Source organism: Desmodus rotundus, chromosome X (assembly GCF_022682495.2).
Source record: "Desmodus rotundus isolate HL8 chromosome X, HLdesRot8A.1, whole genome shotgun sequence".
Classification (NCBI taxonomy): domain Eukaryota; kingdom Metazoa; phylum Chordata; class Mammalia; order Chiroptera; family Phyllostomidae; genus Desmodus; species Desmodus rotundus.
In genome coordinates, this window is record NC_071400.1 from 30,198,688 (window position 1) to 30,221,246 (window position 22,559).

General features: G+C 45.0%; 1 protein-coding gene and 1 pseudogene across 6 annotated transcripts in view; one reads left to right on the top strand and one right to left on the bottom strand.

Moving 5' to 3' along the window:
* Positions 1 to 2,081: 2,081 nt before the first annotated feature.
* On the bottom strand, positions 2,082 to 3,135 carry LOC112310807 (ribosome biogenesis protein BRX1 homolog pseudogene; annotated as a pseudogene).
* A 12,343-nt stretch (positions 3,136 to 15,478) lies between these two features.
* The window catches only part of SEPTIN6 (septin 6), a 65,439-nt gene continuing 58,358 nt past the window's right edge, over positions 15,479 to 22,559 (top strand). For 4 of the 6 annotated variants that reach the window (XM_045200864.2, XM_024567018.4, XM_045200863.3 and 1 more), the window contains exon 1: positions 15,479 to 15,692. In XM_045200864.2, the coding sequence (XP_045056799.1) occupies positions 15,663 to 15,692 (30 nt within the window). In that variant the 5' untranslated portion in view covers positions 15,479 to 15,662. The remainder of the gene's footprint in view (positions 15,693 to 22,559) is intronic. The other 2 variants (XR_006656404.3, XM_024567020.3) reach the window with 1 other exon arrangement.

Here is a 22,559-nt window from a genome sequence, read left to right on the forward strand (position 1 = left end):
TCACTTCATAACTCTAGAATAATAGCCTGTATATACTTCTCTCCTACCACTCCCACCTAGGATGTAAATTCCATAACAGCACTTGTTCACTGCCACATCCCTGGTGTTATGCACAGTGCCCAACAGTGCTCCACTAACCTTTAACGAATAAACAAATAAGTGAATTCATTCCACCGGTTTGCCCATCCTTTGAAATCCTGGCTGTATTCGTTCCTCGATTCTCTCAGCTGGAGACTGACACTATGCCTCATTTGCAGTAACATGACTTCCCCATGAGTTGGCCTGGTTGAATTAGCTGCAAGTCAATATGCCTCCAGGTGACTAAACCTACTTTATAAAGTTATTTAATATTGACCAATTGAGTACAGAAAATATGTGCTAAAGTCAATGGTTACAATTTTATCTTAATTACTTCTGTCAACAAAAATTCCCAAAGAGGTGAGGAGAAGGAGAAACTTTATTCAGGTGAACAGTTTGCAAACTTGGGAAACAGCAGGGGTGGAAACAAAGTGTGTTCCACCGAGACAAAGGAGAGGCTGCCTTTTATAAAGTCCTTGCTCAGGTTTCCAATTGGTCTAATGTTATACAAATGAAATTTCCAAATTTGTATAGTTCTTTTTTTAAATAGGGGAGCAAACAAGTATAGATTATCTGAAAAAAAGCCATAAATATTCATTATGAATTAATGTCAGAACTTGTCTTCTAACCTGGTTCTTATTTAATGTTATAGATAATGTTATCTTTTTTCAATTATGATTTACATTAAATATTATTTTTAAATATTTTTTAATTTATTTTCAGACAGAAAGGAAGGAAGAGAGAAAGAGAGGGAGAAAAATATCGAGGTGGGAGAGAAACATCAGTTTCCCCTCCCATGCCCCCAACCAGGAACCTGGCCCACAACCCAGGCATGTGCCCTGACTGGGCATCAAACTGAAGACCTTTCACTTTGTGGAATGATGCCCAACCTGATCAGGGCTCAGTGTTATTTTGTATCAGTTTCAGGTGTACAGCATAGTAGTTAGACAATCCTATACTTTACAAAGCGTTCTCCCAATATTTCCAGTACCCACCTAGCACCATACATAGTTATTACAATATTGTTAACTATATTCCCTGTGCTGTACTTTACATCCCCATGACTGTTCTGTAGCTGCCAACTTATACTTCTTTATCCCTTAACCTTTTTCACCCAGTCCCCCAAACCTCCTACTCTCTGGCAACCATCAGTCGCCGTATCTGAGTCTGTTTCAATTTTGTTTATTTATTTTGTTCTTTAGATTCCACTTTTAAGTGAAAGCATATAGTAGCTGTCTTACTCTGACTTATTTCACTTAGCATAATATCCTTTAGGTCCATCCATACTGTCACAAATGGTAAGATTTCATTCTTTTTTATGGCTAAGTGATATTCCATTGTATATATGTGCCACTGCTTTTTTATCCACTCACCTATTAATGGGCACTTGGGTGCATATACCTTTTAAAATTACTGTTTAGAGTTTCTTTGGATATATACCAAGAAATGGAATTGCTGGGACATAAGACAGTTCCATTTTTAATTTTTTGAGGTATCTCTATACTGATCTCCACAGTGGCTGCACCAGTCTGCATTCCCACCAACAGTGCAAAAGGGTTCCCCTTTCTCCATCCTTGCCAGCACTTGTTGTTTGTTGATTTATTGATGATGGTCATTCTGACAGGTGTGAGATGGTGGTATCTCATTGTGGTTTTAATTTACATTTCTCTGATGATTAGTGATGTTCAGCATCTTTTAAATTAAATTTATTGGGGTGACATTGGTTAATAAGATTATATAGGTTTCAGGTGTACATTTCTTTTTCCCCCCATTTTTTACAGTTGATCTTAGCTAAAAGGCCTAGAAGAGATTTTTTTTAAAGCTTTTTTTTTTTTGAGTTCTGGCAACATTTTATTTAGAAAAACATAGCACTGAAACCACAAGATTTTCATTTTTTTCTTTTAAATGCCACACTAATTAGATGTGTGCTGAATAATAAAACTATTTACAAACTGTGTATGAAATAAATATAAAATAACTGAAAAATTTATTTATCCAGTGATTCATTTTGCATTCCCACTGTTCATCTTCTGTTTCATTTTTCTTTGCCTTTTATAAATCCTTTTCTTTCTTGGGTTCAAATTGACTTTTGGCTCCGGTTTTACCCATTGTATTTCTATCGGCTTTTCCTCAGCAGGTGTGATGAAAACATCTGCAGTGGGATCATGTGGAAGAATCGTCTTTAGTTCTTTCTTTCTCAGTTTCTGCACTTCTTTAACTTGTTGTTTCTCTTTGTATTTTGCAGCTGTCATGGATCTTACAATACGCCGATGCGTGTTTGGTGACTGGTAGTGAGGATTTTCATACAAAGTTGGTCCTCCAAAACTTCCCTGGGAAATCTTTATGAGATTTAAGGCAAAACGAGGTCCTATTTCTACAAGAGCAGCATCTTCTTCTATGATCTGAAAGTTCCGAAACCATATCCTGTTATCGAAAACAGTGAAAGTAAATATGTGGTCCACAAATGGTTGGCTTTTGGGATGATACCGTGGTGTACTGAAGATCTGAATTAAGAGTTCTTTTAACAAAGCATAATGTGGCAATTCATCAAAAGCAGGGTTGAAAGACAGAAGGGGCCGAGAACCTTTCAAACAGTTTCCAGTCATCTTTAGTTCAGCTAGGGTATGAGTATTTTGAACTAGGAATTTAGCAGATGGTCCATGAGGTGAATTTGAAAGCCACATATAGAGATCTTGTTTCTCCTTAGCTTCAAAATAGATACATTTATTGCAGTTTTTGCTCTCGCAAACCTCATTAATCACAAATAACTTATATTTACGATCCATTTTAGTATCTGCTTTGGAATGAGGCATCAACATTCTTAAGTCTTGCATTAAATGTCTTGTTCGGAAATTTATTCCTCTGGAAGAAAGGATGAGAATCCGTTCCTTATTTTTCTACCTTGTAAACCAGGCCTGGGATGCGGTTTCTGACTTCTTCTGCGTCCTCTGCCCTGTCGCGCTGTTTAGCTGGCAGCTGGGCACCTTTTTCGTTCCTTTTCGTCCTCTAAGCTGGGACCGCCAGGTCTCCACGCCGCTTCCTCTTGGTGGCTGCCATCTTGCCAGGGCCTTTTTAAAGCTTTTATTTATTTATTTTTGGAGAGAGGAGAAAGGAGGGAGAAAGAGAGGGAGAGAAACATTGATGTGTGAGAGATACATGATCAGTTGCCTCTCCTATGCCCCCAACTGGGGACCTGGTCTGCAACCTAAGCATATGCCCTGACTGGGAATCAAACTGGTGACCTTTTGGTTCGCAGGCTGGCACTCAATCCTCTGAGTCACACCAGCCAGGACTGAATTAATTTTTTTACATGGGGACAAACTGTAATCTAGTTTTATTCTTTTCCATGTGGCTTTCCAATTTTCCCAGCACCATTTTGAAGAGGCTTTCTTTTGTCCATTGTGTGTTTTTGGCTCCTTTGTTAAAAATTATTTGCCCGTATATATGTGGTTTTCCTTCTGTGCTGTCAGTTCTGTTCCATTGGTCTGTGTGTCTGTTTTTTTCAGCCAATATCATGCTCTTTTGATTATCATAGCTGTGTAGCATAATTTAAAGTCAGGTAGTGTGATACCTCCAGCTTCATTCTTTTTTCTCAGGATTGCTTTGGCTATTCGGGGTCTTTTGTGGTTCCATACAAATATGATTATTTTTTTGGCTGTATTTCTCATTTTTTTAAAGATTTATTCTTTTTTTTTTTTTTGAGAGAGGGGAAGAGGGGCAGAAAGAGAGGGACAGAAATACCAATGTCTGGTTGCCTTTCACATGCCCCCTACTGGTGATGTGATCTGCAACCCAGGCTTGTGCCCTGACTGGGAATCAAACTAGCAACCCTTTGGTTCACAGGCCAGCACTCAATCCACTGAGCCACAGCAGCCAGTGTGACATTGGAATTTTGATGGAGATTGTCTTAAATCTGTATATCGCTTTGGGTAATACGGCCATTTTAACTGTGTTGATTCTTTCAGTCCATGAACACAGAATATCTTTCCATTTCATTGTTTTTTAAATCTCTTTTAATAATGCTTTATAGTTTTCAGTATATAGATCTGTTACATTCTTTGTTAAGTGAGCATCTTTTCATAAGCCTATTGGTCATATGTATGTCTTCTTTGGAGAAGTACCTATTCAGGTCCTCTGCCCATTTCTTAATCAAATTTTTTTTTGTATTCCATTGTATTAGCTCTTTATAAATTTTGGATATTAACCCCTTATTGGGTGTATCATTGGCAAATATGTTCTCCCACTCAGTAGGTTGTCTTTTCATTTTGTTGATAGTTTCCTTTGTTGTGCAAAAACATTTAGTTTGGTGGAGTCTTAGTTGTTTATATTTTCTTTTGTTTTCCTTGTCCAAAGGGATTATCAGAAAAAAAAAAATGCTGCTAAGAGGAATGTCAGAGAGTTTACTGCCTATGTTTTCTTCTAGGAGTTTAATGGTTTTGAGTCTTATAACTAAGTCTTTATTCCATTTAGTGTTTATTCTTGTACATAGTGTAAGAAGGTGGTCTAGTTTTGTTTTTTGCATGCTTCTGTCCAATTTTTCCAACACCATTTGTTCCATTGTATGTTCTTGTCTCCGTTGTCAAATATTAATTGACCATGTAGGCATGGGGTTATTTTTGGGCTCCTTACTTTTATGCATTGATATGTCTGTTTTTATGCCATTGTCATGCTGTTTTAATTACTATAGCCTTGTAATATAGTTTTATATTGGGTAGCATGATACTTCCAACTTTGTTCTTCTTTCTTAATATTGCTAATGCTATTTGGGTCTTTTGTGGTTCCATATACATTTTTGGATTATTTGTTTTAGTTCTGTGAACAAATTTGTACAGGTCTGATTGGTCCAAATCATGCAGGTTTGACTGGTTTGTATTGTGTATTCTGATCGGTTGTTAAAGTTGACTTTTTCATTAAAGATTTTTATTTATTTATATTTAGAGAGATGGGAAGGGAGGGAGAAAGAGAGGGAGAGAAACATCAATGTGTGGTTGCCTCTCACACATTCCCTACTGTGGACCTGGCCTGCAACCCAGGCATGTGCACTGCCTGGGAATTGAACCGCAACCCTTTGGTTCTCAGGCCGGCTCTCAATCCACTGAGTCACACCAACCAGGGCTGATTGGTCACTATATGGCAGTTCTGATTGGTTGGTTTAGATACAAATGAAGATATAATTGTGCAGTTCTGATTGCATTGGGCAGGTCTCAGTCCATTGGTCGAAAGACAAAACCAGGAGCTCCATTTTTATAGACTGGCAGGAGTATAGTACAGGAAATTGAAAGCTCAGTCTGTCTCTTTCTCTGACATGCAGAGTGCATGAGATGCTTCTGCCAGCAATGGCTGCTAGTCACTGGTTATGAATTTGGGCCTAGTTAACCACAAGCAGTCCTTCTTGCCAGATATTTTTCTTTTCAGGGTTCACACTTCTGATAGGAGCAAAATACCAGGACAGGTTTCTCTTGAGGTCCTTCTTGGCAGATGATGATAGAATCATGTCAAGCAGTTTACTAAGGGTCCCCGATGTTTATTTCCCATGGTAAGGGAATTATCTGTTCAGGTGATTGAAATGCAGATTCAAATTATTGGAATAGAAATTTAAAAAGAGAGGGCAGACTGTTGGCAAGTGTCTTTTTCCTACTATTATGTTTGAAATAATTAATTGAAAAGATGAGGTTAGAAGTGTTACCTGGTCACCAAGAGAATTCACAAGATGGTAGTACTTTGGTGAGTTTACTAAGATCCACAGTCTGTTCTTTACCTTTGCAATTTAAAACACCTCAGCCTCAATAAAGCTAATTCATGATAGCCAAATTCACATTAATCAAAGCAGACTGCCAATTTATTAATTCACAAGGAATTGCAGAACATGAAGGAAAAATTTCATAAAGAGAAATATTGATGAATTTTGACTGTATAAATATTTTAAACTTCTTTACACAAAAATCCATCATAAATAAAGTTAATGATAAAGGGTTAATGTCCATATTGTATAAAGAGCTCATATGAATTAGCAAGAAAAAGAAAAGTGTTTCAATATAAAAGTGGGAAAAAGACATGTACAGGAAACTCATAAAAGAAAAAATAGTTGACTGAAAACTGAACATTTCAATCCTTCTTTTTCCTGTGGGTGGTATGCCAGAGCCTACTTGAGATGTCATGTTGATAGCTTTGAAATATGTCATGGTGAGAATATTTACACCACAGAAATCAGCAGGTGCTGCATAACACTTTTCTTTTTTCTTCTTGGAAAGCTGGTTGTTAATCCTTTACCAGGACACATCCTCTCTTGCTTGGATCCTTCCCAACTACAATGAAACAGTGCTGGCTGGTGTGGGTCAGTGGATTGAGTGCTGGCCTATGAACCAAAGGGTCACTGCTTCTATTACCAATCAGAGCACATGCCTGGGTTGTGGGCCAGGTCCCCAGTGTGGGGTGTAAAAGAGGAAACCACACATTGATGTTTCTCTCCCTCTCTTCCTCCCTTACTTCTCCTCTCTGAAAATAAATTTAAAAAATATTTTTAAACAATGAAACATTCTCAAGTCTTTTTTGTCATCTTCAAAGAAACTCCAACCCCTACATCCTTCTCCAGCTACCATGTTATTTCTGCTTTCTTTCACAGCCAACTTCTTCAATGAATTAATTATACTTGCTGAATCCATTTATTCATTTCCCAATCATCCTTCAACACACTGAAGCCTTTTTTTTTTTTTTTTTTTTTGCCACCACCACTCCCTTGAAACAGCTTTTGCTGAGCTCAATATCTTCTGTAAACCCTAATTCTTTGGACAGTTTTTCCTTACTTTCCTGGTCTCTTTACAATATTCTATTCTGTTTACCTTGTTGAACTCCTCTTGCCTTGGGCTTCACGATCCTGGTTTTCCTGCAACTGCTCCAGCTTCTCCTTCTCAGTTCCCTTCTCAGGTTCTTCTTCCCATTCCCCACCTGTAAGTGTTGGCATTTTTCAGGGATTACTCTTGAGCCCTCCTCTTCTCTACTCTCCCTAGCTAATTTCAATCATCCCTATGGCTTTAAACATTACCTACACACCAATGACTTTTAGATTTGGCTCACCAGCCCTGGCCTATCCTCTGAGCTCCAGTTGCCTACTTGACATCTTCCCAATCAATGTTTCAATGGCATCTCAAATTCAACATTTCCCAAACTGGAGCCAAAGACTCTTTTCTTTCCTCAAACCACAGGTTTTCCAGTGTTCCTCAACTCGATAAAATGCATCACCATGGAAGCCAGAAACTTAGGACTCAATTTGGCATCTCTGTCCTCCTCATTTCTCACTTCACCAAGTCTAGGTCATCTTTACCTTCTAAATCTCTCACATATAAATTATCTTCTCTCCATCTCCACTTCCACCACCATACTACAAGCTAGTCCATGATCTTTCAGCCAGATTACAGCAACAGCCTCCTCACTAGTTGTCTTACCTCCATCTTCTCCCCTTCAATATGGTCTCCACACTAAAGCCATTGGAACTTTTCAAAACATGAGTCTTACCACATCACAGTCCTCTCTCTTAAACCCCTCTGTGGCTCCCTATTGCTTAGGAAAAAACCCACCTTCTAACAATGGCCTTGGGCCCTAAATTATGTGGCTCTATGCCCATGTCTTCAGCTTCATTTTATACCACTCCAGTCCCTCTGTACTCCAGGCACACCAGCTTTCTTACTGTTTCTTTTTATTAAAAAACTTTTTATTTATTTACATTTTAGAGAGAGGGGAAGGGAAGGAGAAAGATAGGGAGAGAAACAGCAATCTGTGAGAGATACATTGATTGACTGCCTCTCGCACGCTCCCAACTGGGAACCTGGGATGCAACCCAGGCATGTGCCCTGACAGGGAATCGAACTTGCAGTCTTTTAGTTGGCAGGCCGACACTCAATCTTCTGAGCCACACCAGCTGGGGCCTCTTACTGTTTCTTGAATAGAGCCTTCACAATGCTCTTTCTACTCCATCCTCTGTTTCCCTTGCTAACTCCTATTTAATCTTTTTTAAACAGTGCTTAAATCTTTATTTTTCATAACCTACATTTTTTCAAATTAGACAGTTTTACACTGAATGACACAAAACTTAAATTACCAATAGTTACACAAGAGCTTGATTACAGTCCTATTCAATCTTCAGATCTCACTTCAAACATCGCTTCCTCCATGAAGCCTGCTATACTGACATGCTAGACTGAGTCAAATCTTCACCAGCACCCCCTGCCATTATAGGTTCTCAGGGCACAAGAAATATCTCCTTAGTCGTTCTTATTACAGTTATATTTTTGCATTTATGTGTGTAATTATTTGATTATTGTCTATCATTCCTACTAGACCATAAGCTCCATGAAGGCAAGGACCAAGTCTGTTCTTGCTCAGCATTGACCCTCAAACCTAGTCTAAGACTTGGCACACAATAGCTACTCAATATTTGTGGGATTAATAAATCACTCAGTGATCCTTATGTATAGGAAATACATAAAAGTAGGCCAGCTACTATTTATCCCTTTGTTATGGCTACCAGGAAGCCAAGAATCATATTTAAACCTTAATCAGAGCCCTGGCTGGTGTGACACAGTGGGTTGAGTGTCATCCTGCAGATGGAAGTGTTGCAGGTTCGATTCCTAGTCAGAGTGCATGTCTGGGTTGCAAGCTGGGTCCCCGGGTGGAGATTGATGTTTCTCTGGCATGTCGATGTTTTCTCCCTGTCTTTGTCCCTCCTTTTTCCTCTCTCTAAAAATAAATAAAATAATTAAATAATCCTTTAGAAAAGCTTAATCACAGCAATTATGTTAACCTACTAGAAATAGCATTATTTGAATTCTCTTTTGATCCTGATTTTCTATTCCTACTATTACTGAACCATAAAATCTGTTTTGGAATAAGACGCTGGGTGAGTGTGTGTATAGATGTGTGTATGTGTGTAAGCCCTCATGTTCATATGCACATGTGTATGGATACAAAAATAAATCAGCATCTAAATACAGAGTGTGGAGAGATTGATGCAAATGAAGACTTTATTTTAATCAATGACCAATGGTGATGATGGTGAAGCCAGTATCTCCCCAAGGTGTCATTACCATATTTGTCTCCCTGTGTCTTATTTCAATCCTTTCACAGGATTTGCGGCTCATCTGTAGGGGACGGCAAGGTAGAGACCTTGTTTCTCTTGATTCTGCATCAAGGCTATGGGCTGTTAGTTGATGTCCTTCGACTCGCAGAACTTAGACTTTATTTTAACCTTACTTTATCTTGTGAAATGTAACACGTCCAGAAGAATTCTTAAAGCATAAGAAGACAGCAAAGTTCAATATTTATAAAGCAAACACTCATGGGGCCACCACCTGGTAAAGAAAGAGAGCGTTGGTATTTACTGTCTATACAGTATGCTGGATACTGCCTGTGACACGCCTGGTATTAATGACTTGACTTTCCATGCATGTGTATCTAGTCTCCCCACTTAAACAGTAAAGACCTTGAGGATGGAAGCTGTGCTTTATTATTTCTTTGTACCTCCCGCAGTGCCTAGTGCTGTGCCCTAGGTATAGTTGGTATGCAATGCGGTTTACATAATTATACATCTTAGATTAACTCTGCGACTCTGGAAAGACCTCTGAGGACTCATTTTGGCAAATAAGAATTGTATGAGAAAACACAAAATTGTATCATTTGTCTAAATCAGTGTTTGTAAATCAGGGGATAAGGATAACTAATATATCATAATATGGGCGCTAAGCCCAACCTCCTCTGAGTTTTGCTCTTGCCCAATGTATAAAGCCAGACTAGGATTATCTCAATAGCCCCCTAACTGGTTTCCTTTCTCTAGTTTGCTCTCATTAAGTCAGTTTTTCATGTGATGACTCGAGTCATTTGTGTAAACATGGACCTTGCTGTGTCATTGCACTGCTCAAAAACCATTCATGCAGGGGTTCTCCAGCTGTGATGTGCCTGAGAACCACCTGGAAAGCTTGTTACAAACCCATATTTCTCCCATACAAAAGATTCTGGTTCAGCAGTTCCGAGGTGGGGTTGAGGCCTCTGCTTCTGTAAGAAGCACTATGGGTGATTCTCTTGTAGTTGGTTCAGGTACCATGCATTAAGAAACACAGATGCAAAGGCTCTTTATTCCCTAAAGGTTGAAACTTCAGCATCTTTAGCATGGCACAAGCTCCTCCTTAATGATAACCCCTTTTAATGCTGAATCTGTTCCCTCTATGCCACTCCACTCCCATGTCACTGTCACCATCATTTCTAGCCTGAATAGGTACAACAGTGTTCTGACTCCCAGGTTTTAACTCTTTTAATTGCTCTCTGCGCCAATCTTTTCCCCAAGCTGGAGCCAAAGTGACCTTTCAAAATTGCAAATATGTTCCCATCGCTTCCCTGATCAAAACCTTTCAGTGGTTCCTCACCATCTAAAGGACAGTTAGTTTCTGTAACTAGTTCAGGTGGTACAGCATCCGGATGTCATGATGTTCTTTCCAGAATGCCATGAAAGAATTGACTTATTAAATCACGCCGTATGAAATAAACCACTTTTCAAAAGGACATTTCTGCTAGCAGAAAATATGTCTGCATCATGTGTGTGTGCAATATAAAATCCTAGCCATAAGCACAGATGTCCACGAAAAAATAAACTGTTGAATTAAGCATGATCAGTACTGGGATTGTCTGTTTAATATTCATTTGCTACTCATTCATTCGTTTTGTTGCTTGCTAGCAGATAAACAGGAGCATCTGTCAAAGATTTAGGAAAAATTTATGGTTAAAAAGTTAAAATAGAGAAATTTATGTCCATTAACTGATTTTTTTTCACCGTGGGCATCCATCCCATTTGCACTGGGCATGGTTCCAGACTGGGCAGGCACTGTCCCTGGAGAGCACAGCCTGACAGCCCCTGCTCTGGGACATAAAACCTAAGCTCTGTGGGACCAATGAGACCCTTTCAGATCTGACCCCATCTTATCTTCCAGCCTCATTTACAGCCACTGTCCTCCCCGTTACAACTCTCTCTGGCTGGCCAAGACTTGGAATTCCTTATGTTTTCTGTCCTTTTTTTTCTGTGATTTTGCACATGGTGGTCTTCTACTGTCCCCCATCTCCGACTCCTTTGCTGGCCAGATGAACTACCACTCATACTTCAAGACTCAACCCAGATGAGTCTTCTTCAAGGTGGCTTCCCTCACCTCTCTGGGTTCCTGCCTCCCCAAGGTCTTGCACCTGCCAGATTATATCACTTACCACATAACTGGTTGTTTGTGGAGCTATCTGGCAACTGGCCTGGGAGCTCTGTCACATTACGGTAGGGGTCCTTGTCACCCATTTTTTCTTGAGTTCTTTGACACTTAGCACAGTGGCTGATGTACAGTAGAGGCTCAGTGCATATTTGTGAAATAAGAGAGTAAAATTGCAATGAAGGCAAACTTTAGAACTCCACAACTCCTCACAAGGGTCCCCTCTCCCTCTTTTTTGTACCCCTTCCCCAGCCCTAGGCACTCTGTACCCTCATGCTACCCACTGTGGAAACCCACCAGGGCCATCCATTATTGCTACAGCCCAGGCTTCCAACTTTCCCCTCGATATCCTTCCAAACCTTACCACTCCTGTGTCTCATCCCTCCGCGACTAGATTTCAGATGAACCAGTACTTCTCAAACCTTAACATAAATTAGAATCCCCTAGAGGACTTGTTCAAACACAGATTGCTGGGTCCCAGTCCTGGAGGTTTTGATTCAGTAGGTTGGTGTGAGGGGGGCTGAGAATTTGCACTTGTAATAACTTCCCAAGTGATGCTGCTGCTGCGGATCCAGAGACCATATTTTGAGAACCACCGGAATAAACAAACGTGAAAGCAAGGGCAGCAGGTAATAGAGCACAAAGGAATCCTTGATTCATCTTGACTCAGCCCCTTGACTGCATTGCAGATTCTATCAGCACTGTCTGGATTCGGTTAATCCCAGATCATTTTCCCTCTGCTTCGCTTTGTCCTCCTCCTCCCACTTTCTGATCTTATTTTTCAGATTGGTCTGAGTCTCTCCACTTTAGACCAACTTGACTATCCTCTTTCTCCTTTCATAAACTCATGGTTTCAGGACAAAGCCCTTTCCTGAGCTCTTAGTTCTATTTCATTGTCTTCCTCCCCCTCCCTGCTACCGCCATCCAGTCTTAGTACCTGTTACCCCAGAAGTGAGAATGAGCTTCCTAAAGCTTCGCTCCATTCAGGGCTCATTTCTATCTAGCAGGGGTCCCATTTCCCCTCCCTGGGGAGTCTGGTTCTACAAACAACATCAGCATGCTAATGACAGCCACTCGCTGGCTCTGGGAAGTCTGCTGCTTGCTCCAGCTTCCTTAAGGACAGTGGAATCACTGAAAACACCTCATTTACATGCTTCTGTTCATTTATTCACTCAACAAACGTTGATTGAGCACCTACCAGACAGCGTGTTGGGCCCAAGGGACTCTGCCAGGATACACAGAACATGTACAAATGTTTGTGACTGTGCCTGAGGGTCCACAATGCATCTATGAAGGGGATCGTTTGGCCCCCTTTGCCAAGGGGGGACAGACATTGAAGGGAGAAACTGACCATTCATGAGAGCCCTCCTATCTGCCTAGCATGGAAGACCGGGAGACACAAACCCAGTGAGTTTCCAAACCTCTTTGTTGAAATAAGCATTATAATCCACACCTGTCAATTTTTGGCCCACTGCATTGAGCAAGATAAGGTATGTGAAGCCCAGAACATAGTGAGCTAAAACCTCTCTACACATACCCCATCCACGCTGACATAACACACTGAGACACACAGTAACACATATACTAACACCCATTAACATGTACATACTGATGCGCATCAACACACAATACTGGGGTACATACCTTTACATAAATACTGACACATACTGAAAATACACACTGACATACGCATCAACACAGACACACTGAAACACGCACACACTGGCTGGCATACACCAACAAATATAAACATAGGAGTAAACTCATGCTAACACACACACATAGATACATACTGAAACAGACACACAGCAGACAGCACACCGACTCACACATCAACACCAACCCACACCTCACAGAAACTGGGAGGCCCAAGCCCCAGGGGGGCTTGCAGATGCAGGAGGCAGGTCTTTGAAGGAAGAAAGGGTTGCAGAAGACTTGAATTACACACTTGGTTCCAGTCTGAGAGGTCCAGTGTTTGGGAGGAGGAGGACTCCCGGAGGTTTTGAGGGTCCCTAGGGACAGGTGGGCAGAGTGAAGCACACTAGCGGGCCACCAAGGATTCGGCGCTAAGGCGCTGGGCCGAAATCTCCGGAGCTTTGGTCAGTGCGGAGCACTAAGGCGGGAGGGTACTACCCCTGGAAGCAGGCAGGGTTCTCTGGAGCCAAGTATCCTCACCCCGTCTCCCAGCTCCAGGTAACAGCTCTCAGCTCTGGCGTTCAAACGTATGCTTCTCGTCCCGCCACCACCCAAGTCCCATATCCACAAGAGAGGTAGTGACCTCCGTCCCTTCCCCGTCTACCACGCTCAGCCTTTTCCAGGGAAGATCTGTCTCCTTCCCAGTCTCCCATCGTGGAAGTGGCGGGTCAACTCTGACTCCCCGCCCCCATCCGGTCCCGGTCCAGCCTTATAGTGGTTCCTGGTATATGGCCTCGTTGTGTCTCCTCTTTATTCTGTACTCCCCACCTCTGCCGCAACACACACACACACACACACACACACACACACACACACACACACACATCCAAATCCTCTGCTATCCTGTTCAGGACACGCTTAATTGGTCCCTTTCTGAGTGCCAGGCCCCGAGCTACGCACTGGGGATGCTTTGTGCGAATTCTTGTTCTCCAGGTGCACATAAGGAGCTCCCCGAGACAAGGATAAGAAGTACTGCCCTGGCACGTAGAATTAAGTGGCAGAAAAGAGCTTCATGTGGCCACCCCATTTCTCTGCCTTCCTTCCTTTTCCCCAGGTCCGACACATTCGGTCAGGTCCCTTCTCCCTCTCTCTCCCTGGTTCCTGTTTTTCTGCTTTTCTCCCTTTCGCCTCCCCCTCAGCCCTCACCGCCCCCCCCCTTTGCCTTGGGCAGCTGCTACGCCAATTTCCCCGCGCCCCCATCCTGGACACCTTGCGGACCTGTTTTTCGCCCATAGGCCTGCGTCGCCCACGCGGTCCCCGGTGCCACTTGAAGGTCTGGGTCCCCTCTTGAGAACAGGGCGCCTGCCCTTCTGAGGAGTGGAGTGTCCTGCCCTCTCGGGCCTCGGGCACTACAAATCTGCCAAGGGTCGCCAGTCCCAGGGAACTAGCAAGACGCACTCCCGGGGGAGGGGGGGGGCGTCGCGGCTGGAGGGGTGGAGAGGTGCCGAAAGCAAGGGAGGGGACCCGCAGCGGCAGCTGACCAGGAAGAAAAGGAAATTAGACAGGCAGAGCCTCTGCCGTCGGAGGCTCTCCCCTTTGTGTACTGCCCGCCGCCTAGTCCGGGCTCATCCAAGGTTAAGGATCAAACAGGGTGCGGGGCAGAGCTACCGGCGGCAGCTCCCCCCACACTCCCAATTATCCCGCTCCACGGAGCTGGGGGGTCTTCACCCCAAGTCCTTCCTCTGACTCCCCTGCGGTCCAGGCAAGAGAGGGGTTGAGCGGACTGAACCTCGGCTCCCAAGCTGACCATCTAGGGCTGGGTGGACAGAGGAGGCATGGGGTCCGTCTGTATTAAGTACCCAACCAGTGGTGGGTCGGCTCTACGAAATTACAGCCGAAGGCACCAGAGGCTTAGAAACCGTAGGGCAGAAGGGGCGCTTCGTTTTAGGACTGCTGGCCTCAGACTCTGCATGGCACAGCTCAGTTTTGGGGCCGCAGTGCGGCTCCCCTCACCTCCCCCTTTCTAAACTCCGCGGTGGAGCGGCAGGTGCCGCAGCTGCTCCTCTCACCCCGGCCCCGGCCTTGGCAGCGCTCCCGGGTCACAGAGGTGGGGGGGGCAGGTGTGGTGGAGCAACGAGACTCCAGCGGCAGGGGCTCGAACCCTAGCTCCCTGATATCTCGGTGGAGACAAGGAGGGGGTCCAGGGACTGGAAGAGGAAAACTGGGACTGCAGAGCTCGGCCTCCTAGCCGTGCGCGGGAGGAGGAGGGGCGGGGGCTCCCCTCCAGCCTCCGGGGTCTGGGGACTAAGGGATGTAAGGCGAGAGCAGGGGGTGTGACAATTCAGCAGAGGTCGGGACGTACCACGGAGCCCAGTGGCGGGGGGGGCCAGGACGTGGTCACCGAGGGGAGCCCCCGCCCCTCTTCGCAAAGGCCAGAGACTGAGGTTGTGGGGAAAATTGGAGCCCGGCTGGTGGGGGGAAGCGGCGCGTTAAATCCATCCCCTTCCCAGACCCCACTTCCGAGGGGGTGGGTGATAGAGGGGAGGTTGGGGTTGGAGCAGCGGCGAGGGGGGCTCCTCCCTTGCACCTCCCCCCACCGGACTTGGTCGCGCCCGAAGTGTAACACTTTCTCTTTGTCGGAGGAGCTCCACTGTTTCCTGTGCTGGAGCTCCCGTTGCGGCGGCGCCCGTGGCAGCCCTGGCGGACGCAGGAGCGATGGCAGCAACCGACATAGCTCGCCAGGTGGTGAGTACAGGGCTTGGGTGCCAGCACCCGCTCCAGGGGCCTGCGCAGGGCGGAGGAGACCTGGCCGCTGCCACCGCCACGGCAGAAAGGGCAGTGGGCAACATTCAGGGGCCAAGGCGCGGTGGGACTCCTGCTCCCGGGATCAGCGTCTCAGTCCCGCAGCCTGTCCCCGAGAACCGCGGCGGAGGCGGGCGGTTGGGGGGCTTGGCCAAGGCTGTGGGCCGGCGGCTGAACTTGAATTGCCCAAGATCTGCAGTAAGTGCCGACGCTTCCCTTGTTGCAGCCGCGTTCCCGCCGCTGGGGCGTTGCCGAATGAATGGCCGCACAAGTCACCGAGCCCTCCGTGTCTCTGGCACCCTGGTCTGGCTTCCTAGACCGCGGGGCCGCGCCCCTCAGCACTGCTGCCCGTCGCGACCCGGCCCCCTTAGAAAGAGGAGCGCGGGGCTAGGGTTAGCCGGGGGCAGGAGGCCATGAGTGGTGAGGGGGACGGGGAGGTAACTGGCGGGGGGAGGGGTTCTCCATATGCATTACATATGTGACTGCGTCTGTGAGTGTGTAGCTCTGTGTGCGTCTGAGTGCACGCGCGCGCACTCGTGCCTCCTGGGCGGGCGGCGGCGCCCGGCTGCTGTCTGACCCTAGATGAGTCTGCCAGTTTCTGAGTGTGCTCACCTCCAGGGTGCGTGCAGACGCCTCTCCCCTGGTGCTGCGTACCTCTGGGTCCCATTTGTGCGTCTGTGTGGGGTTCAGTCCACTGGCCTGTAGGTGGTTGACTGCGTACTTTGGCAGGTTTCCGAGCACCTGACCAGGGTTGTGCGGGCCTCTGGGGGTCTGTAATGGTGCGTGTTCTGTGTACCTGGGCTTGTGTGCCAAACTTGTGGAGCTGGATTCTTTCTGTGGGGACTCAGGAAAATAACTGTGAGGTTTGCAAAAGCGGTGCCGTCTCTCTTTTTGTTGGCAACAGAATCTGGAAAAAAAAATTTCATTTAAAGACCTGAAGTTTTCCAGCCTGAGATGAACAGAGAAATCATGTTGAAGTGACCTGAGGCTCCATGTTTGTTGTTTTAGACAAGAAGTTGCAAAGGGAAGGGATGATTTCATTTAAGGGAACAACCTAGCCTTTCTATTTATCTATGGGTTTCTGGAATTTTCAGAAGTCCACAATTACCAGCACCCGGAGGCCAGAAAGGAGAGTAAAAGAGAGGTAGGTCAAATCCCATGACACCAAATACCACTTGATGAAAATCTCAACACACACGTTTTAAAACATTGTGGTTTACTTATTAAGGGAAATCGTCTGTGCGGTGTAATTCCAGTGCAAAAACAAAAACAAAAACAAAAACAAAAAAACCCAGCCTCTAGGTATTTGTTATAATTGAAATTGATTTGTTTTCAAAATCTGAATCTAGCATCCAAGTATTTTCTCTACAGGATACATATGAATTTATTCCACCCTCTTGTCCCTGTTGGGAACAGCAGAATGATTTCTTTGGAACCTCCCCCCAACTCCTGCAGATCCCAGCGCTTTAGGTATTCACCATGTGGAAGGACTCAGAGTAGATAGGATGTATGGCATAATGGAACTTGAGAGAAATTCTTCTCCCTAAGATTGACACTAATATTTATTACTTTAGAGTTTTGAGGGTTCCCAGAATGCTTTTCTCCTCGTTACCCGCATTTTAGAGATGGCATAGCTTAAGAAGAAGAATTAGTCTCCTGGATTACACTTCCCCATCCTTCGTGACCAAAAAGGATGCTGATGATTTTTCTTGTCAGCTAATTAATTTGCATTGACTTGTCTATATTCTCTCACCAGTCCCCTTGTCTGGATTAGGATTGCAGGGCAGATGTCGGTAAAGGGAAACCTTCTAGAAGGTTGTGTTTCACCTCAAAACAACTCTAGCAACCCAGAGATCCCCTTTGTTTTGCAGATTGGTGCAGGGTTGGAGGGATGGGGGTTGGCTAGGGCCACCTGGTTTGCTTTGCCTGGTTCCAGTTTGCTCTGGCCGGCCTTGCAGCACTGTAGGATGAAGAACATAATTGCAAGGCAGATTCTGAAGCTCAAAGAGCAGCCTGAGCACTTGAGACCTTGTTATCGTGATAAATGGGTTTCTGGGAAAACTGACGTCACTCTCCATGTCCCCCTCCCCCAGCCAGTGAGGCTCTTGTTTAATGTGTCATTTGTCTCTCTGCCGTCCTTTGTGTCTGCAAGAAGTTGTAACTCACCAGGGAAAGATGGAATTAACTCAGGAGACCTTGGACATCTGGTTGCAGCTTGTTTCTTCCAGGGAACGTGTATCCAGGGCTTGGGAAGAGAAGACTGGAGAATAAACCTGAGTGAGCCTGGCTTAAAAGTTCTGTTTAGTGAGCTCTGAGACATGGTGTCATGCAAATAATTCTCTGGCGTGTGTGTGTCCTTTCCAGAGTAAGTTGAGGGTCACTCTGGCTAGACTAAAACAGGCCCTAGAGATGCTGGGTAGGGCCCTTATTTGGGCATGCATGCAACTTGCAAGTTCAGTTCTTCTCTGCATAATACAATCCCATCCCATTGGAGTGAACACTACAAAGATTCTGCATGACAAAAGGATTTCTCTATTGTGACCACAAGTGTTTATTTGATTGACTGCTAAGTGTCTAGTTTGATGGCTAGCCGTAGTCAACTACACACACACACAAAAAAAAGTAGTACCCATAGTTCCTGGCTTTTAAGCTTACAGTCTAGTTGGGAAGACAAATTGTGGACACAATTATTAGAGAACTACAGCAGATTCTTGGGGTGTTTGCACCTCCAACCCCTGTTTGTGAGGTGGCTTGGCTGCTAGTAATATATACATACTGTGAAGGGAGACACGACTTGGCCAAAGTAACCTGGCCAGGCACAGTGCAGGTCCCAGAGGCTGCATTCCTGGCTCTTACAATGAGCTGTTTCAATGTTGCATTTTGAGTTACAGACTGTAAGTGCTGGCTCATAGAAAGACCCTTGAGCTCTGGCTGGTGTGGCTCAGTGGATTGAGCCCCAGCCTGGGAAGCAAAAGGTCACAGATTTGATTCCCAGTCAGGGCACATGCCTGGGTTTCAGGCCAGGTCCCCAGAAGGGGGCACGTGACAAGCAACCACACATTGATGTGTCTCTCCCTCCCTTCCCCTCTTTCTATAAAGAAATAAAATCTCTTAAAAAAAGAAGCAATGATTCTTCCAGTAGTTTTTCTCCCTGATGGTGATGAAGACTTTGCAGGGGCTAACTTTGCCCTAACTAGGGTTGGCCTGGGGGCAACTGTGTTAGGGCAACTGCCTACAAACGGCTGCGCCTCTGGGCTTGCTGTCCTTAATTCGCCTTGAAGCTCCCTGCCTCAGCCATCTCCACTATCTCACACTAAAAGTAATATCTTATCTTAAACAGGGAGAACAAACCCCACTATTCACCCATACCTATACTGTGGATATAGCACTGAAAAATTTACATGGCTCCAAATATTAAAACCTCTTGAATCTAAGTTAAGTGTATACGGATGATCATTATACTATTTCCCAAGTCTTCTGTGTGTTTGAGACTTCAAAATAAAAAGTTGAGGGAGAAATTACAATGCACAGCCCCCCATGGCCCCTTCCCTCAGGGAGTTCACATTCTGGTAGCGGAGGCAGACACCAATAGCTGTATAATTACCACGTGGTAAGGGCTGCACAGGAGAGCTCTACTGCCTGCTATGCGAATTCATTATGAGAACCTGTAATCCAGCAGTGGATGGAGGTGGTGTGTGAGGAGACAGGCTTCCTGAGGGCTTCAACTAGGAAAAAGGTAGGTGTGAAGATGGGTGAGATCTCACTTCCGCTACTGGGCTGGGAACATTTCCTTTGTTAATTCACACACATTTATTTTCATTCATTTCTTCAATGTGTGTTTATTGGGCAGTGACTCTGCCAGGCCCTATGCCAGGTGCTGGGGATCTAGTGTGGTCAAGGCAAATAGGATGCTGCCCTCTCAGAGCTTCCAGAGGCGAGGCAGAAATAAGCCCTGTTTCCTTTTCCTATCCTAAATCCCAGAACTATGTGTTAGTGGTGTTCTTATTCCATAACTGCATTACAGCTGAGCGATTTGTCTGTATAGTATAATGAGATTTTGATCTGCAGTCACGTGCATAGCATTTACTTTGTGGATTACTCTCTGCTGTAAATTTTCTATTAATTGCTGGCTTTGTTACTCAGCATGGCCCCTCCCTTTGTGTGCTGAAGAGAGCGAACCAGGTGTATTAGCGGGAGCAAATCTAATCAGATGGCTGAGTCCCCTGGAAAAAGGTGTTCTAGAATAAAACAGGACTGATTTCTGGACTTGCCTGGGCTCCTGGATTATCAGAGTTGGGGTTTCGTGTCCACGTGAACAATTGAGAAGGGCTGCTATTGCATGAACATTAAAACCACATTCAAGAAAGAAAGAGGGAGAAAAGAAAACGAATACCATGGATAAGAGTAACATGTTTCTTTCAACGATCTCAAAATGCTTCCATGTGTATGATTTCATTTTCCCCAACAGCTTCCTGGACAAGTATTATTGCCCTCTTTAAAGTGAATTGGTCCAAAGTGTTATTGCTGGTCAGTGGATAAAACAACAACACACCTACCAGATGACACAGATTCATTTAAAAAACACTTGTGGTCTTTTCATGTTTCCGAGAAATAAAAATCCTGCCATGTCCTCTCTTCTCCCTCTTTCACTGCACCGCCCCTCACGGCACACTCATGGGGGTCAGAGGAGAACACGCTTGAGTGCTTCGAAGACTCTTGATGTTAAAAACATTCTCAACTTAAATCCAGATAGCACAGTCATGAATTTTTCTTTCTTTTTTTCTCCATATTGCTTTAAATAAAACTCCTGGAGCCACCAGCCATGTAATGATGGATTATTTTAAGTAACAACTGGAAGGGGGCAGAATAAATTAGAAACACAGACCCTTCGTCCTCGGTTTGGCAGGAGGAGGCTTCTGCTGCCGCGATTTGGGATTTGAAACCGTGGGTTTCTCCGTTGCTTGCACAGAGGAAGGAGGCCACATGTTCAGGAGGGTTAGATATAATGTTATCCTCTCCTTCAGTGTCTTCTCATTAGAAGCAGCCATCTGCTGAATTATGCAGTGTGCTCTTAGCTGGCCCCACAGTTGGGTCATCCGTTCCACTCAAAGGTGACTGGGGAACAGATTTGCAGGTTTTCTCAGGGATGGGATGCAGGGCTCAGGTTTCTGCTGCCATGGGCCTCTGTGACCCCTAATGAAAGCCCTGGGGCAACAGGGGCAGAACTCTGCTTTCAGCCTTCGATGAAGTGTGAGGTAGCCGTGGGTTTCCTTTCGCAGCACAGGCGTCTAGCTCTGAGCACTGGTGCTGAGGCAGGAACTAGGTTTTTTCAGATCCCCTTTAAATGAGACCAGATGGAGGCAGAGGTAAATTCAGGCTCCCCAGAGGACAGTTGGGCATTCTTCCAGAAGCCTGTGAGTAAACCCCCTTTTTTAAAAAAAAACAGATTGGAGATTACAATGTTTTCCAGAACACCTAGAAAACTCTGTTTAAATAGCCTAGCTTGAAGGGAACCTGTCAGGCTTTTGTGGGAATGTTGACCCATTCTGAGCAGGGGGTTGTCCCTGGACTGAGGTGGAGATAATTTTGCTTAAGAATTTGGCCTGTTGGGTTAGGTAGCCCTGGGGTTCTTGAGCAGAGCTAGGCTATTGGCCAGGCTCAGGCTTAGGTCGGAGTCAGAACAGAGGGAAATGGCCGACAGAATGCAGAATAGGGGCAAAATCCCCTCCATGATATCCCCTGCGACAGTTGCCTTCTGTGGGCCATAGCCACCTTGGTGAGCCCATATGCTTCCAGGTCACGTTCCACGACCCTTTTCCCTCCAACTAAGCATCAAGCTGAAAACCTAATGTCCTGGAATTTTAGCAGCATAAAAATCTGTATCTCCCACTCAAGGCAGCTTTTCCATTTGACAGTGGCAGTCTGCTTGACAGGGCCCTGGATCCTAGCACCATTCTGCCACTAAATCACTCTGACTCGGGACAAGTCATTTCCTGTCTTTGAGTCTCTGTTTCCCCTTTTGTAAAATGAGTGGGTTGGACTAGGTGATCTTTAAGGGCGTTACCAGCTCAAATATTGTATGGTTCTTACGTTTCCTGGTTATCCAGCCTAATTTTGCTTAGTTCTTTGCCTGCTTCTGCTTCTGAATGAGGTGGCAGAATGTTACTCCACCCTTTCCTTGCTTAGACTCCTTGAGTTGGGTGGGGAGAGAGTTGGAGAGAAGGCAAGTCCGGGCTTTTAGCTCACCAGGGTCTCTAAGTGGACTAGAAACAACGCTTCAGACATTGTCTGTTCCTGTAGGTGTATAAAGCCTTTGTCTTCTTATAAAGGTACAAGACAGCTGAATTTTTGTCTGTTGAGTCCCATTTTAAATGCACAAGGAGAGCTGGCTATTTAATGGAATCCTGCTGTGAATCCTTTTATAGAATGAAAAGCCACTCTGGAATTGATCTGGTGAGTTAAAATCTAGAGTTTCATCTACTGGATTTGCCAAAAATGGGCCTTCTGCCTGTATGGTGAGGATGGTCTTCTTTGTGCATCGCCAGGGTCCCCTAAGCTGCTCCCCCCACTGAACGGCATTTCTGGGGCCCCTAAAGGGTTGCCGCCAGCCTTTGCAGGCTTTATTTCTCCTTGGCAAAGCCCCCAAATTGCTCTCTTCCAGTTCAGGGCATTGCTACTACCGTCCGTTTCCTCTTAGCCTGGCTTAATCAGCACAAGGGAAATCCTGACGTTTGATATGTGAGGCACAGTGGAGGGTTTTTTTTTTTAACCTCTGGGAACTTATCAGTGTTTTCATGGCTCTTATGGCTG